Source organism: Oncorhynchus tshawytscha, unplaced genomic scaffold (assembly GCF_018296145.1).
Source record: "Oncorhynchus tshawytscha isolate Ot180627B unplaced genomic scaffold, Otsh_v2.0 Un_contig_4844_pilon_pilon, whole genome shotgun sequence".
Lineage (NCBI taxonomy): Eukaryota > Metazoa > Chordata > Actinopteri > Salmoniformes > Salmonidae > Oncorhynchus > Oncorhynchus tshawytscha.
In genome coordinates, this window is record NW_024609188.1 from 54,112 (window position 1) to 71,704 (window position 17,593).

Below are 17,593 nucleotides of genomic sequence, written 5' to 3' on the forward strand. Positions count from 1 at the left end.
CTTGTTTCTCATGGTCTGAGAGTCATTTAGGTTGCTTCCGTCTGGCCACTCTACCATAAAGGCCTGATTGGTGGAGTGCTGAAGAGATGGTTGTCCTTCTGGAAGGTTATTCCATCTCCACAGAGGAACTCTGTCAGTGTGATCATTGGGTTTCTTGGTCACCTCCCTGACCAAGGCCCTTCTCTCCTGATTGTCCAGTTTGGCTGGGCGGCCAGCTCTAGCAAGAGTCTTGGTGGTTCCAAACTTCTATTTTAGAATGATGGAGGTCACTGTGTTCTTCAAGACCTTCAATGCTGCAGAAATGTTTTGGTACACTTCCCCAGATCTGTGCCTCGACACAATACTGTCTCGGAGCTCTACGGACAATTCCTTTGACCTCATGGCTTGGTTTTTGCTCTGACGTGCACACACAGGTGTGTGCCTTTCCAAATGATGTCCAATCAATTGCATTTACCACAGGTGGACTCCAATCAAGTTGTAGAAACAGGATGCATCGGAACGCAATTTCAAGTCGTATAACAAAGGGTCTGAATACTTACGTAAATGAGGTATTTCTGTTTTAAATGTTTAATACATTTGCAAACATTTCTAAAAACGTGTTTTTGCTTTGTCATTATGGGGTATTGAGTGTAGATTGATTTTGATTTAATCCATTTTAGAATAAGGCTGTAACGTAACAAAATGTGGAAAAGGTCAAAGTGTGTGAATACTTTCCGAATGCACTGCATGGTACTTACCATTTGTATACTGTGCTTGTTTTGTGTTACAGTTTTACACTTCTAATTAAATCTACCAAAGATATCTCTGGCCTGGTTATTGGAAGATGTAGTGTTTAAGAGTACATGCTACTGTACTAAAAAAGCGCTCAATGGTAGCAATACTTTAGTGAGGACAGCACAAGGGGGTATGTTCCATGTTTAATTTCAAAATAATTGATGGCAAAAAAAGAATGAAAATATTGACATACATATCACAAACATTCATGGTCTCTGTACAAAGAAATATACATGCAAAAGTAAATAAACAAATCATGTGAAATAAAACCTTTTAAAATCATAATACATATGTATAAAATAGGATGATGGGACAAAAAAAGAAACAGGAAAAAAATACCTCCAATCCACATTCTCATGTTTCAACCTTTGTACAACTTCACAAAAATGGAGTAATAAATAAATTAAAGGACATTCATTGTGTGGAACTGTACAGGTGATCTGACAATGGGCCTCTCTCTCTTTCCCTTCACCTCTCCCACAGCATCCCTCTCTCTCATCTAGAAAGAAATAAGCCAGTTTTGCATGTTCCTAACAGATAAATCAATATACTTCCCTAACAGCAGGGACTGGACACTGGGCCTCTTCTGAGAGACTGGTAGAAAAGAAACAAATCAAAAATCAACTACATTGATTTAGCCATAAGTGTAATGTAGAGTGTGACACCAGAAGATTAGGTTACCTAGGAAGTGATAACCATAGAACTATAATGTCTTATGGAGACATTCAAAATGGCCACAAGTCCAACCATTATGGCTTCATTGACCTGAATTGGGAGGGCTGTTCTACTCATTCTAATTCTATGGTGATAAGTTAACACCCCAATAGGGTTATAGGTCAAATAAAGAGGACTACCATCAGTGGAGCTTGCAGTACCAAGTACATGTTTTTATCTCCATTTATTACATGTACAACAGATGTCTTCATAAATAGTTGCATAAAATGTTAAAACCGCAACAATGCACATGATAAGAATGGGGGAAACATAACATCCAGTGAGTGCGTTTATAGTATTCTGTCTTCCTCCTCCTCCTCATTCACATTCCATCTGATTGGCTATATCTGCTGCCACTCAGGCTCGGTCGCTCAATTGGCAATCCACTACATTTCATTTGCAGGATTTTTTAGTCTCGCCTCCAAGAACATCCTCAAAAGCAGGCGGCCAGTTTGAAACGGGAGGGACAGAAGGCAGTTAGAGTCTATTTACAAAGTAAGGCTTAAACATCTTAAATCTGCGCAACACAATTTTTGTTTAAGTAAAAGCAAAAACAAATAATTTTCTGTTTTGAAGACAATGCAGCAGTCAGCAGAATCTCTATAGTTACTTGCAACATGGTCGTCGTCATGGTTTTTTAGATTAAGTATGTAAGCGCAGCAATCGAAAACCTCTGATTGGACATAAAACTGTCTCAATAAAGTGGAGGAGCTCAGTCATTGGATGAGTCCTCTCCAGGCTCTAAAGTAGCGTAGCGACTTTCCACTGCTGAGCATTTTCTTCAATCTTCTTGGTTTTTTTCAAATACATTTTTGAAAAGTTGTGGACAATGTTCTCTCTATACATTGGTTCTATAATAAAGGGGGTGTCCCAACAGTCTTTGAGTCATATATTGTAAAAGCACAAAAACAAAACCTCTCTTTCTCCATCTCTGGCAACAAGAGGGAAGGGATAGTTGCTATGTGTACTAACACCATCTTCCTTAGCAAATCTCCCCTCAAAGCTCAGTTTGTTTGTTCAGGGATAAAATCCTCTACACAATAAAGATCGATCAAGAGGCTTTCTGTTGATCGATTGACTCTCAGTAAGATAGAGGAAAAATAAGTTCATTTTGAGTGTAAACCAGCAAGCAGCAGTAGACTGGCGATGACATTATGTCACCCTTGTTTTGATTGGATGATAACTCAATGTGTGTTCTCTCTGGGAAAAGTGATTGGCTAAGGACCTCTACGCCTACAGGCATCAGGTTTTGATTGGTTGAAGGACCACAGGATGTTTTATTTTAAACCACAACATATCTGAAAGAGAATGAGATCAGCGAATTTCCTTTAATTTTCTTTGAGATGTCCAGTCCCAAATCAATCTCTAGACCCTACCCTTCTAGTCACTTAATGTAGATCTGAAAGATTGGATAGGTCTAAGCAATATGGTTATATCTATACCGTCTTCACCTTGTCCTCTGATATGATAGGTGGAAATAATATTACTCCCACCTATCCAATCCTCTAAGATCTACACAAGCAACTAGTGGGTGGGAAGCTAGGACCCCATTTGGGACTGGACCAGAGGAGGCACAGACGGGATCATTGTAATGTCTGAAATGGAATCAATGAAACACGAGTCAAACATGTTATTTCCATGTGTTTGATGTGTTTATTACCATTGAATTGATTCCATTCCAGGCATTACAATGATCCCGTCTTCCGAAAGCTCCTCCCACCAGCCTCCTCTGAATTGGACGTTCTCTCCTTCCAGCCAGGGTTAGGGTGGTTGGGAGTGGGAGGGGGCATCTCTCTCCAACCCTCGCTCAGGCCCGTGGCTGTAACCGGCTCTGTAGGAAGCTCTGTAACCCTCCGATGGGCTTGGTGTCTGTCTGGTGCTTCCTTCTGTCTATGAACAGCACCAGGCGAGATGTGTCCAGACACCCCCCCTCCACCCTACCCTGGCCGTCTGCTAACCCGGCCTGGCCCTGAACCCAGGACTCCTGCAGACACAGCCCAGCCGGAGGCCTCCTTGCAGGGTCAGCCCTCAGCAGCAGGCAGACGAACTCCCGGGCCCCCTGGGTGACGCCCTGGAAGTAGTGGTGGGGGAAGCTGAAGTCTAGCCGGCAGATGTTCAGACACGTCTCCTCCACGCTCTCGTCCAGGAAGGGAGATGCCCCGCTCAGGAGGACGTAGGTCACAACCCCAAGGCTCCAGAGGTCAGAGGTCAGGGCGGCGGGCTCCCCCACGACCAGCTCAGGGGAGGCGAACTCGGGGCTGCCCAGGAGAGGGTGGACGTAGTGGGCACTGTTGAGCTGGATGGCGTCCCCGAAGTCGGTCAGTTTGACCACGGGCTGGCCGGACGAGGTGTGGGACACCAACAGGTTCTCAGGCTGGAGGAAGAGAGGGAGAAAGAGGAGGAAGGAGAAGGAGGGAGGTGGAGAGCGATATGGGGGAGGAGACAGAGTATAAATAGGAGGTATAAAAAAGAGAGAAAGGGAAAGAGTGAGAGAAAAGAGAGAAGGGGAAAGAGAGTGAGAGAAAAGAGAGGGGAGAGAGAATAAATAGGAGCTATAGAAGTGAGAGAGAGAGAGGAAGATGAGGACGACAACAGTACCTTTAAGTCCAGATGGGCTATCCTACAGTTGTGTAGGTAATGTAAAGCTTCTAGGATGTTCCGTAGGTAGCCGGCCACTTTCTCCTCAGTCAGATTCCCCCAGCTCACAATGTAGTCTAGGAGACGACCCTGATCAACCCTGCAGAGAGGTCGAGGCACGTACACGGGTCCAGGTTTAGATGGCAGCAGATTTGTGAGAATGTTAAATGTTACTGTGTGTGTAACTCACATCTCCATGACCAGTGCGTAGCTGCTGGGGGTCTCGTACGTGTCCAGCAGTGTGACCAGGTGTGTGTGTTGTAGTCGCTGTAGCAGGCTGAGCTCCTGGGTCACCTGGTCTCTTTTCATCAGCTTCTTATTGACCAGCTTGACCGCCACCGTGCATTTGGTCGACTTGTGTTCGCAACGCTTGACCACAGAGAACCGGCCTCTGTGGAGAGAGTAAGTACAGTAGGGTAAACACACACACACACACACACACACACACACACACACACACACACACACACACACACACACACACACACACACACACACACACACACACACACACACACACACACACACACACACACACACACACACACACACACACAGACAGAGAGAGCTAGGAGTGATAGGAGGAGAGATGTGTAATGTACCTGCCCAGCTCTGCCACCTCAGTGTAGTGGGACTCAAAGTTGTCCTTCCAGCTCACCCTGACCCCATCACTGGACACAACTACACAGACAGGGGGAATAGTCAAATACAGGGAAAGAGGGAGAGGAGTTTGTGTGAAAATGAAACAGAAGCATGGGAGTGTGGGATTACACTAGAGTACTGTGGGAATATGTTTGTGCAAATGTGTGTGTGTTTGTATGGTGTCTCACCTAGCACTCTGAGGCTGGCTGATGATGTCACAGAGCCCAGGTCGTTAGCGGCAACGCAGGTGTATACACCGTCGTCCTCCGAAGACACGCCTACTATCCTCAGGGTCGCCTCACCAGTCTCACTGTCACACACACACACACACGTATTATTTTAACAGCCAATAACCTTACTGTTTCACTGTCACATTACACATTTATTTGAATATGATAATACAACACCTTCAGAAAGTAGTCACACCCCTAGACCTTTTCCACATTTTGTTGTGTTACAGCCTGAATTTAAATTGAGGTTGTGTCACTATCCCGTAATAACGCATAATGTCAAAGTAGAATTATGTTTTTAGAACTTTTTACAAAGTAATAAAAAATGAAAAGCTGAAATGTCTTGAGTCAATAAGTACTCAACCCCTTTGTTATGGCAAACCTAAATAAGTTCAGGATTAAAACATTTACTAAACAAGTCACATAATACACTGCATGGACTCACTCTGTGTGCAATAATCGTGTTTATGTCACACCCTGACCATAGTTTGCTTTGTATGTTTCTATGTTTTGTTTGGTCAGGGTGTGATCTGAGTGGGCATTCTATGTTGTGTGTCTAGTTTGGCTATTTCTATGGTTGGCCTGAAATGGTTCTCAATCAGAGGCAGGTGTTAGTCATTGCCTCTGATTGGGAACCATATTTAGGTAGCCTGTTTGGTGTTGGGTTTTGTGGGTGGTTGTCTCCTGTGTCAGTGTTTGTACCACACAGGACTGTTTCGGTTTTTTCACGTTTCTTGTTTTGTAGTTTATTCATGTATAGTTTAATTATTAAAGAACCATATACTTCCGGCGCCGACAGAGATGGCCGCCTCGCTTCGCGTTCCTAGGAAACTATGCAGTTTTTTGTTTTTTTTACGTGTTATTTCTTACACTAGTACCCCAGGTCATCTTAGGTTTCATTACATACAGCCGAGAAGAACTACTGAATATAAGATCAGCGTCAACTCACCATCAGTACGACCAAGAATATGTTTTTCGCGATGCGGATCCTGTGTTCTGCCTTACAACCAGTGTAACTGAGTGGATCACATGCAGCGACCAAAAAAAAAAACGACTCAGAAAAAGAGGGAAACGAAGCGGTCTTCTGGTCAGACTCCGGAGACGGGCACATCGTGCACCACTCCCTAGCATTCTTCTTGCCAATGTCCAGTCTCTTGACAACAAGGTTGATGAAATCCGAGCAAGGGTAGCATTCCAGAGGGACATCAGAGACTGTAACGTTCTTTGCTTCACGGAAACATGGCTAACTGGAGAGACGCAATCCGAAGTGGTGCAGCCAGCGGGTTTCTCCACGCATCGCGCCGACAGAAACAAACATCTTTCTGGTAAGAAGAGGGGCGGGGGCGTATGCCTTATGACCAACGTGACATGGTGTGATGAAAGAAACATACAGGAACTCAAATCCTTCTGTTCACCTGATTTATAATTCCTCACAATCAAATGTAGACCGCATTATCTACCAAGAGAATTCTCTTCGATTATAATCACAGCCGTATATATCCCCCCCCAAGCAGACACATCGATGGCTCTGAACGAACTTTATTTAACTCTCTGCAAACTGGAAACGATTTATCCGGAGGCTGCATTCATTGTAGCTGGGGATTTTAACAAGGCTAATCTGAAAACAAGACTCCCTAAATTTTATCAGCATATCGATTGCGCAACCAGGGGTGGAAAGACCCTGGATCATTGTTACTCTAACTTCCGCGACGCATATAAGGCCCTGCCCCGCCCCCCTTTCGGAAAAGCTGACCACGACTCCATTTTGTTGATCCCTGCCTACAGACAGAAACTAAAACAAGAAGCTCCCACGCTGAGGTCTGTCCAACGCTGGTCCGACCAAGCTGACTCCACACTCCAAGACTGCTTCCATCACGTGGACTGGGAGATGTTTCGTATTGCGTCAGACAGCAACATTGACGAATACGCTGATTCGGTGTGCGAGTTCATTAGAACGTGCGTTGAAGATGTCGTTCCCATAGCAACTATTAAAACATTCCCTAACCAGAAACCGTGGATTGATGGCAGCATTCGTGTGAAACTGAAGGCACGAACCACTGCTTTTAATCAGGGCAAGGTGTCTGGTAACATGACTGAATACAAACAGTGCAGCTATTCCCTCCGCAAGGCTATCAAACAAGCTAAGCGCCAGTACAGAGACAAAGCAGAATCTCAATTCAACGGCTCAGACACAAGAGGCATGAGGCAGGGTCTACAGTCAATCACGGACTACAGGAAGAAACCCAGCCCAGTCACGGACCAGGATGTCTTGCTCCCAGGCAGACTAAATAACTTTTTTGCCCGCTTTGAGGACAATACAGTGCCACTGACATGGCCTGCAACGGAAACATGCGGTCTCTCCTTCACTGCAGCCGAAGTGAGTAAGACATTTAAACGTGTTAACCCTCGCAAGGCTGCAGGCCCAGACGGCATCCCCAGCCTCGCCCTCAGAGCATGCGCAGACCAGCTGGCCGGTGTGTTTACGGACATATTCAATCAATCCCTATACCAGTCTGCTGTTCCCACATGCTTCAAGAGGGCCACCATTGTTCCTGTTCCCAAGAAAGCTAAGGTAACTGAGCTAAACGACTACCGCCCCGTAGCACTCACATCCGTCATCATGAAGTGCTTTGAGAGACTAGTCAAGGACCATATCACCTCCACCCTACCTGACACCCTTGACCCACTCCAATTTGCTTACCGCCCAAATAGGTCCACAGACGATGCAATCTCAACCACACTGCACACTGCCCTAACCCATCTGGACAAGAGGAATACCTATGTGAGAATGCTGTTCATCGACTACAGCTCGGCATTCAACACCATAGTACCCTCCAAGCTCGTCATCAAGCTCGAGACCCTGGGTCTCGACCCCGCCCTGTGCAACTGGGTACTGGACTTCCTGACGGGCCGCCCCCAGGTGGTGAGGGTAGGCAACAACATCTCCTCCCCGCTGATCCTCAACACTGGGGCCCCACAAGGGTGCGTTCTGAGCCCTCTCCTGTTCTCCCTGTTCACCCACGACTGCGTGGCCATGCACGCCTCCAACTCAATCATCAAGTTTGCGGACGACACAACAGTGGTAGGCTTGATTACCAACAACGACGAGACGGCCTACAGGGAGGAGGTGAGGGCCCTCGGAGTGTGGTGTCAGGAAAATAACCTCACACTCAACGTCAACAAAACTAAGGAGATGATTGTGGACTTCAGGAAACAGCAGAGGGAACACCCCCCATCCACATCGATGGAACAGTAGTGGAGAGGGTAGCAAGTTTTAAGTTCCTCGGCATACACATCACAGACAAACTGAATTGGTCCACTCACACAGACAGCATCGTGAGGAAGGCGCAGCAGCGCCTCTTCAACCTCAGGAGGCTGAAGAAATTCGGCTTGTCACCAAAAGCACTCACAAACTTCTACAGATGCACAATCGAGAGCATCCTGGCGGGCTGTATCACCGCCTGGTATGGCAACTGCACCGCCCTCAACCGTAAGGCTCTCCAGAGGGTAGTGAGGTCTGCACAACGCATCACCGGGGGCAAACTACCTGCCCTCCAGGACACCTACACCACCCGATGCTACAGGAAGGCCATAAAGATCATCAAGGACATCAACCACCCGAGCCACTGCCTGTTCACCCCGCTGTCATCCAGAAGGCGAGGTCAGTACAGGTGCATCAAAGCTGGGACTGAGAGACTGAAAAACAGCTTCTATCTCAAGGCCATCAGACTGTTAAACAGCCACCACTAACATTGAGTGGCTACTGCCAACACACTGTCAATGACACTGACTCTACTCCAGCCACTTTAATCATGGGAATTGATGGGAAATGATGTAAATATATCACTAGCCACTTTAAACAATGCTACCTTATATAATGTTACTTACCCTACATTGTTCATCTCATATGCATACGTTGATACTGTACTCTATATCATCGACTGCATCCTTATGTAATACACGTATCACTAGCCACTTTAACTATGCCACTTGGTTTACATACTTATCTCATATGTATATACTGTACTCGATATCATCTACTGTATCTTGCCTATGCTGCTCTGTACCATCACTCATTCATATATCCTTATGTATATATTCTTTATCCCCTTACACTGTGTATAAGACAGTAGTTTTTTTGGAATTGTTAGTTAGATTACTTGCTCGTTATTACTGCATTGTCGGAACTAGAAGCACAAGCATTTCGCTACACTCGCATTAACATCTGCTAACCATGTGTATGTGACAAATAAAATTTGATTTGATTTGAATTATAACCAGGCTGCATTTTGGTCCCGCCTCTCCTTCCCAGGAAGAATCCCGTTACAGTTTAGCATGACTAACTCTTCTCTTAACCCCATGCATACAATTATCTGTCAGGTCAATATCAATATTGTGTAGAAACTATTTGAAAATACACTTCATGGCCAGTATGTGGATACATGCTCGTCGAACATGGAGTTGGTTCCCCCCGCTATAACAGCCTCCATTCTTCTGGGAATGCTTTCCACTAGATGTGCAGGCCAGTCAAATTCTTCCAAACCAATCTCAACGAATAATTTCTGTATGGACCTCGCTTTGTGCACAGGGGCGTTGTCATGCTGAAACAGGAAAGGGCCTTCCCCAAACTGTTCACACGAAGTTGGAAGCACAGAATCGTCTAGAATGTCATTGTGTGCTTCCGGCCTAACTGGAACCATGAAAAACAGCCTCAGACCATTATTCTTCATCCACCAAACTTTACAGTTGGCACTATGCATTGGGGCAGGTAGCGTTCTCCTGGCATCCGCCAAATCCAGGTTAGTCTGACGGACTGCCAGATGATGGTGAAGTGTGATTCATCACTCCAGAGAACACATTTCCACTGCTCCAAAGTCCAATGGCGCTGAGCTTTACACCACTCCAGCCGACGCTTGGCATTGCGCATGGTGATCTTAGGCTTGTGTGTGGCTGCTCGGCCATGGAAACCCATTTCATGAAGCTCCCAACGAACAGTTATTGTGCCGACGTTGCTTCCAGAGGCAGTTTGGAACTCGGTAGTGAGTGTTGCAACCAAGGACAGACGATTTTTACGGACCACACGCTTCTGCACTCGGCAGTCTCGTTCTGTGTGCTTGTGTGGCCTACCACTTCGTGGCTGAGCCGTTGATGCTCCTAGACATTTCCACTTCACAATAACAGCACTTACAGTTGACCGGGACAGCTCTAGCAGGGCAGAAATTTGCTGAAGTGACTTGTTGGAAAGGTGGCATCCTATGACGGTGTTGTTCTCACCCTGGTGTTGTTCTCACGACCTTGGCTATTTGCATTTTGAAATGCTCTTAATTAACCATACATGGTCAAAAGTGTCAGAGATTAGTGTCAGAGATTGAGTACAACCAAAAGGTTATATTTGGTTCAGTTGTGGTTTGACCAGTAAAAATAAAACCGTATCTACAAAGAGAGGACCATTTCGACCATTCAAGTTGCTTTAGCAACAGCAAACTTACTTCAAATGAGTAGGCACCACTCACCAGTAAGCCATCCATCCTCAACAGCGTAGAGGCCACCATTGCTGTTCTGCAGAATGAACGAGTCGTGCCTTCCACCTGGCCACCACATTCAGAAGCATTTTTTCACCTGAACATTAAGAGTGGAAGCCTTCTCTGTTCACATAGTTGAACTCATTTTGGGATGGTGCTTTCATGGCGATGGGGGTGCCGTCTATTGATCCGTTGTTATTTGTGAACCCATTGATGGCAAAGAAACCCCTCTTGATTTCAATCTGTTGTGCGATGGTGTATGGAAAGTGTATGTTACACTTCACTTAGCTGATGATTGACTCCCAAACGGCTCATGATGCGAGCTGACGATCGGCAAGCTCCCACTGAAATGTGCCCATTGCCAAAAACCAGAGGATGGATAGCACTTTGATGTGCACTGGAATGGCATGTTTCCCTTTCTAAAGTAGGCCTTAAATACTCCAAAAACACGATTGGTTTTATGAAATGATATCTGATGAGCCAATCTGTACTCTCTGCAACAACAAAAAAGATTCTGTAAATCTTCTAACAGAGTAAGATCAGACATTTCTCATTCGACTTACCATTATCTCAGTCTTTTATAGTATTTCAACAATGGTTTCACTTTAACACGCGCCTCTAACTGAACTAATTACTGGACTTTATATGGATTATTATCATAACAAATGCACTGATGTGGTCAAATTATATATAGCATGTCAAGATCTGTTACATGAATTGCACAATAGAAATATAATTACGTTGAAAAATGATTGAATTATTACTCATAATTTCAACATATTTTCCTTATTCCACCACTTGGCACTGTGCCTACGAATGCATGCACACTCTCAAGTAAACGGTCATATTGATAAACCTCACACTTTGCGTTGAAATGATCCCATGCATCGTATACTGTATGCACAGATTTGTGTCTATGCGCGGTTGATAAATGAGGCCCCTGGTGTGCAAAGCACTGAAAGACTTACCCAGAAAGACAGCTGTGATCGCTGACAAAAGGTGCTTCTACAAAGTGTTGGTTTAGGGGATGTGAATACTTATGTAAATTTGCAAACATTTCTAAAAACATGTTTTCACTGTATGGGATAATGTGTCATTATGGGGTATTGTGTGTAAATGGGTGAGAACCAAAATATATTTAATCCATTTTGAATTCAGGCTGTAACAACTGTAACAAATGTGGAATAAGTCAAGGGGTATGAAAACGTTCTGAAGGCACCGTATGCCACTTAGAGGGTCATTTTATCCAAAGTGACTTCCAGTACAGTGTGAATGTGATCCCAGGTATTTAACCCACAACAAGAAGAGACAAATGAATAGAGCTTATGGTTTCACTATCACACGTGTGTGTGTGTTTGTGTACCTGTAGCTGGTGCTGTGTGTGTGTATATGTGTGCTTTGTGTGTATGTGTCTCTCTCTCTCTCCCTCTCTGCATCTGTAGCCAATGCCGTGTATGTACAGTATGTGTTCCCCTGTGTGTGTGTACCTGTAGCCGAGTGTATGTACAGTATGTGTTCCCCTGTGTGTGTGTACCTGTAGCCGAGTGTATGTGCAGTATGTGTTCCCCTGTGTGTGTGTACCTGTAGCCGAGTGTATGTGCAGTATGTGTTCCCCTGTGTGTGTGTACCTGTAGCCGAGTGTATGTGCAGTATGTGTTCCCCTGTGTGTGTGTACCTGTAGCCGAGTGTATGTGCAGTATGTGTTCCCCTGTGTGTGTGTACCTGTAGCCGAGTTTATGTACAGTATGTGTTCCCCTGTGTGTGTGTACCTGTAGCCGAGTGTATGTGCAGTATGTGTTCCCCTGTGTGTGTGTACCTGTAGCCGAGTGTATGTACAGTATGTGTTCCCCTGTGTGTGTGTACCTGTAGCCGAGTGTATGTGCAGTATGTGTTCCCCTGTGTGTGTGTACCTGTAGCCGAGTGTATGTACAGTATGTGTTCCCCTGTGTGTGTGTACCTGTAGCCGAGTTTATGTACAGTATGTGTTCCCCTGTGTGTGTGTACCTGTAGCCAAGTTTATGTACAGTATGTGTTCCCCTGTGTGTGTGTACCTGTAGCCGAGTTTATGTACAGTATGTGTTCCCCTGTGTGTGTGTACCTGTAGCCGAGTGTATGTGCAGTATGTGTTCCCCTGTGTGTGTGTACCTGTAGCCGAGTGTATGTACAGTATGTGTTCCCCTGTGTGTGTGTACCTGTTTATGTACAGTATGTGTTCCCCTGTGTGTGTGTACCTGTAGCCAAGTTTATGTACAGTATGTGTTCCCCTGTGTGTGTGTACCTGTAGCCAAGTTTATGTACAGTATGTGTTCCCCTGTGTGTGTGTACCTGTAGCCGAGTTTATGTACAGTATGTGTTCCGTGTGTGTGTACCTGTAGCCGAGTGTATGTACAGTATGTGTTCCCCTGTGTGTGTGTACCTGTAGCCGAGTGTATGTACAGTATGTGTTCCCCTGTGTGTGTGTACCTGTAGCCGAGTGTATGTACAGTACGTGTGCCTCTGTGTATGTGTCTCTCTCCCCCTCTCTCTCCACCTGTAGGCGATGCTGTGGTGTCCGTTGTTGTTCAGGATGGTCTGGTCAGGTCCCCTCCAGGTGACAGTAGCTTTGGGTCGGCCACACACCTTACACCTCAGAGTCACACTCTCCCCGTTGTCACACGTCACTTCACCCAGGGGGACCAGGAACTCCGGTGAGACTAAAGGGTCAAATGACATCATCACTGAGCAGCTGAGAGGGCTAGGGAATGTGTCATAGTGAGAGCATATCATGTATTTACATCATTTTCTGCTCAGCATCTGTAGATTGTTAGTGGTGATTTTTCCTCGTTCTTTGATTATTATTTGGTACAGTACAATTAACTTTATTGTTCCTAAGTGTCTTGGACACAGTCAATACACTGCTGAATATCTGTATATCCATTCTGCTGTATTGAGACTAGACATTAACAGACAATAGAGGACTTACCATCATAGATGTAGTTGGGGTTTAGAAGCTGAAAAAACAAGACAGAAAACAGGATGTCAGATGTCAAAGAAGAACACTTTGCGTAGATCTGAAATGATTGGAGGGGGAGGGGGCATTGCTGGTTCCCATTGGTTGTTTACTAGCAATGCAGTAACATTGGCACCACTTAGCTCTCTGATAGGTGTAAGCAACATGGTGAAATTCCACTTAGCCTAGCCGACCCTCTCACTTCCACACATGCACCTAGGCATTACGGGTAGGGGCTAGTGGTCAATAATGATTGGACAAAAGGATTGATAATAACTTACCTTTACAGAAACCTTATTGGATAGCCCATCTCTAGACTTCCTGTAACCGTTTTCCAGCTTGCCCTCTTTCTTTCCCTCCTCTTTCCTCTCAGACTTCTTGCGGATGCGCAGGGTGGTGTGCCAGGATGAGGACTTCCTGTTTACACAAATAGGGTCTGTTGAAAGGTATATGATATACAGTATGATATAACACTAATCAATTACATATCTCATTATATCACACAATCCGTAGTTTTAGGCTAACAATATCTTGTGGTGTCACACTAAAATCTTTCCCCGTATACTGTACATTTGCCATAGTCTCTTACTTGATGGTTCCGTCTGGGCAGTCGGGGATGATGGCGGAGGTGTGTCCAAGAACGAAACCGGGGATCCAGCCCTCGGCAGCAGGGCCCTGTTCGGTAGCGGCCCGGAACACTAGGAACATGTTCTGTTGGTTCGAGGCCAGGATCTGGACCACCTCTCCCTGGGACACACTGATCTCATCTTCCTTCAGGGCCACGTAGTCCTGGGTCACCAACATGGTCGACATACTACTGCTGCTGCTGCTTTCACTCTGTGGAGATGGGGGGAATTATGGAAGGTTTGTAAGTATATTGAATAACTTGCAAGAAAATCCCTCCCACACACAAGTCAGTCCTCCACGATTCCATGCACCTCATTAGTAACAGGACAAACACACTGATTCAATCATGACATCCCAAACAACACACGGGCAAATCCATGGTAACAGAGTGATGCTGAAAAATGAGAGAAAAAACGTTGCATCTGCACTGTTCTTCAAGTTAATGTGTTTTGTAAAAATGTCATTGGAAATAGTTCAAAGTAGTCCTCTTGCATAGAGTTGTATGGTTTGTTTAGCTTTGCAATCATTGGTTTTGGTTTGACATACATTTTAAAGGGAAAAATCTCAGCATCACTCTTACCATGGCATTGCCCACACACAAACACACCTCACACACTCCGCTGTTTAGGTAGAGGAACGAGGAAAAAGAGAGGTACTATTTGATTAAAGCACTTTCTACAATCAATCGTTCAGTCATGTGAGTGTTGTTGTTAACCATCCATTTTCTAGTTTCACACACTGCCTCCAGAAAGGTTCATACACCTCCGAGAGACAAAGAAAGAGAGTCGGAAAAGGGATTGGCACCACATTCTTCAGAGAACAAGTTAATCAGGTAGAGTGAAGAGGAAGAGAGGTACACACTCAGGTGTTAAGGGACGGATGACTTTCAGTTTCAGTCGTCTTTGCTCTTTCGCTCCGACGAGAAGAGTTAGAGAGAAGTAATCAAGCTGACAGAAGCTTTGTCAAGAGTTAAAAATAGCAGAAATGAGAGTCGTTGTTAAAGCTTGAAGCTTTATAAAAGCCTCGTTAGCAAAAACAATTGTAGAAAGTCTTCAGGATAATTAAGTAGAGTTGTTAGACATACATGCGGTTCGTAGTAGTAGTGTGCCACTAGTAGCAGAGTACTAGTAGTATAGTACTACTAGTAGCAGAGTAGTAGTAGTAGTAGAGTACTACTAGTAGCAGAGTAGTAGTAGTAGAGTCAACTATTAGCAGGGTAGTAGTAGTATTAGAGTACTACTAATAGTATAGTAGTAGTAGTATTAGTAGTAGAGTACTACTAATAGTGTAGTAGTAGTAGTAAAGTACTACTAATAGTGTAGTAGTAGTAGTAGTAGTAAAGTACCACTAATAGTGTAGTAGTAGTAGCGGTAGAGTACTACTAATAGTATAATAGTAGTAGTAAAGTACTACTAATAGTGTAGTAACAGTAGCGGTAGAGTACTACTTGAAGTGCAGTTAAAGCTTGGTTAGAGCTGTGCGTTGAAGAATAGTCTAATAAGGCTTGTCGATTCTTTGGAGACATACAAGAAGTGCGCAGGAGTACAACAATTAGTAGTAGTTGTTGTAGTAGTGAAGTACTACTAGTTGTAAAATAGTAGTAGAACATGTTGTAGCAGAGCCAGCTCCAGTGGGATGCAGCAGGTCACAGGAAGACAGGACAGGACACGTCTCTCGTGGGTGCTGGGTTAGTCAACCAGGAGCATTAGCAGAACTAGGCCGCCCTGAAGCCTGGGCAGCGGGTACATCTCTTACCCCATTGCTCTGGGTGGACTGGATGGACTGCTCACTGGTCGATGAGCACGTACTCATGCGGTCCGCCTCCTTGCTGTGGGTGGAGTGTCTGTGGGACCCGGTCCCTGACTGAGATGAGATCTGGCCCGTGTTTTGATTCTGCCTCCCCAGGGTATCCACTGCCTCCCCTGGGAAGGTGAAGGAGCCAGGCCGGCTGGCTGGAGAACCAGGCATGGAGCTCCAGAAGGAACCAGACTTCAGGTCAGGGCTGGGGGGGGGGGAGCGCATCCTTCCCGAAGGCTGGGGTGGCCATGGGGAGGCCATGGGGGAGATGGTGCCCGGTCGAGGCTTGGTGGGGGTAGAGAGAGCCACAGGTACAGGGAGGGGGGCCACACTGGCCCGGGGGATAGGGGAGACAGAATGGGGCTGGTCGTTTGAGGCCAAGATGGGGCGCTTGCCCTGGGGGCTTCCCCCCTGGACCCTCACCCCATGTTGGGCCTCCCTGGTCTCCCTCACCCCCCCTGCTGGAGCCAGGTCCTGCGGGTCCACTGGGACAGAGGGAGGGAGCGAGGGAGGAGGGGGGAGACGAGGGGAGGAACCTGAATCAGAAGTGAGCAACACTGAGTAGAGGGAGGGAAATGTCTTAACCAAGGAATTTCAACACACACACACACACAGACACACACTCCCTCTGTAATACTGGGAGAGCCTCAGCCTACCTGACATCTTGTTGGGGCCATCTGAGTCTGTGGCCCCAGGGTTGTGTGGGTGTCGTAAGGGCTGGGGCAGGCGGGAGGGCTGGGGGATCCTGGAGGGCCTCCTGGATGAGCCAGCTCCACCCTGGGGAGCACCTCCAACAAGGGGACTACCAACAGCGAGGGGCCCACTTCCACCGAGCGGCCCAGATAGATGCACACCCTGTAGAGCTCCAACAGGGGCCAAACTGGGCATGACGCTCCCCACTGACGGAGCTCCGCCGCTGGGTAGACATGGTCCGTCGCTAGCCCCTACATGGTTCCTCTGGTACTCTGTAGGGGAGGTCAGAGCTGGAGAGAGAGAGAGAGTGAGAAAGTGAGGGAGAGAGATTAAAAAAAATATATTAACCTTATTTTGGTAACATCACAACATTCCAAAATCGTGTACTGTTGAAAAAGCTCAGCTAAAAGTGTGTGTGTACCATTGAGGAAGTTGCGTTGGCTCTCCAGTATCTGGCTGATCTGAAGGGTCCAGACCTGCCGGACACCCAGGTGGGAGGAGTGGAGGACAAAGGACTCTATGCTGCTATTGGTCACCCGAGACGTCAACACAAACTTACAGGGGTCACCGTCCACACTGTCCTTCAACCCGAGACAACTGACCTGGAGGGAGGGGGAGAGAGAGTTTCACCTTTATTCAAAAATTAACGAGTGAATGAATACAGAGCTTCCAAACTTACATTGTCTTTTGATGCATTCAAAATTCATTTAGAGTTGTCTTGGTGTTTAGGAAGTTTATACACATTTCCATCATACAATGTAGAGACGATACCTTGATGCTCTTCTTATATAGGAAGCCAGGCATGGAGAAACCTCTCTTCTTGTCCAGTGGTTCACTGAAGATGACGACCTGTTCGAAGAGGAAGACCCTTCTCTCCCTCATCCTTCCTACTCCCTCCTCGGGGTCTGATACCATGAAGGTATCCTGAAGCAGCAGACGACCTTGGGCCACAATCTTACCCTAAAGGG

General features: G+C 46.0%; 1 protein-coding gene across 3 annotated transcripts in view; it reads right to left on the reverse strand.

Annotated features, from left to right (window-relative positions):
• Positions 1-905: 905 nt before the first annotated feature.
• LOC112238318 (triple functional domain protein) overlaps positions 906-17,593 on the reverse strand; it is a 60,374-nt gene continuing 43,686 nt past the window's right edge. For all 3 annotated transcript variants that reach the window (XM_042314435.1, XM_042314434.1, XM_042314433.1), the window contains 13 exons: positions 17,397-17,585; positions 17,047-17,227; positions 16,589-16,915; positions 15,891-16,468; positions 14,098-14,345; positions 13,790-13,925; positions 13,482-13,509; positions 13,050-13,212; positions 4,956-5,077; positions 4,728-4,806; positions 4,316-4,516; positions 4,087-4,225; positions 906-3,862 (listed from right to left, as the gene is read on the reverse strand). In XM_042314435.1, coding sequence (XP_042170369.1) covers positions 3,296-3,862; positions 4,087-4,225; positions 4,316-4,516; positions 4,728-4,806; positions 4,956-5,077; positions 13,050-13,212; positions 13,482-13,509; positions 13,790-13,925; positions 14,098-14,345; positions 15,891-16,468; positions 16,589-16,915; positions 17,047-17,227; positions 17,397-17,585 — 2,958 coding nt within the window. In that variant the 3' untranslated portion in view covers positions 906-3,295. The remainder of the gene's footprint in view (positions 3,863-4,086; positions 4,226-4,315; positions 4,517-4,727; positions 4,807-4,955; positions 5,078-13,049; positions 13,213-13,481; positions 13,510-13,789; positions 13,926-14,097; positions 14,346-15,890; positions 16,469-16,588; positions 16,916-17,046; positions 17,228-17,396; positions 17,586-17,593) is intronic.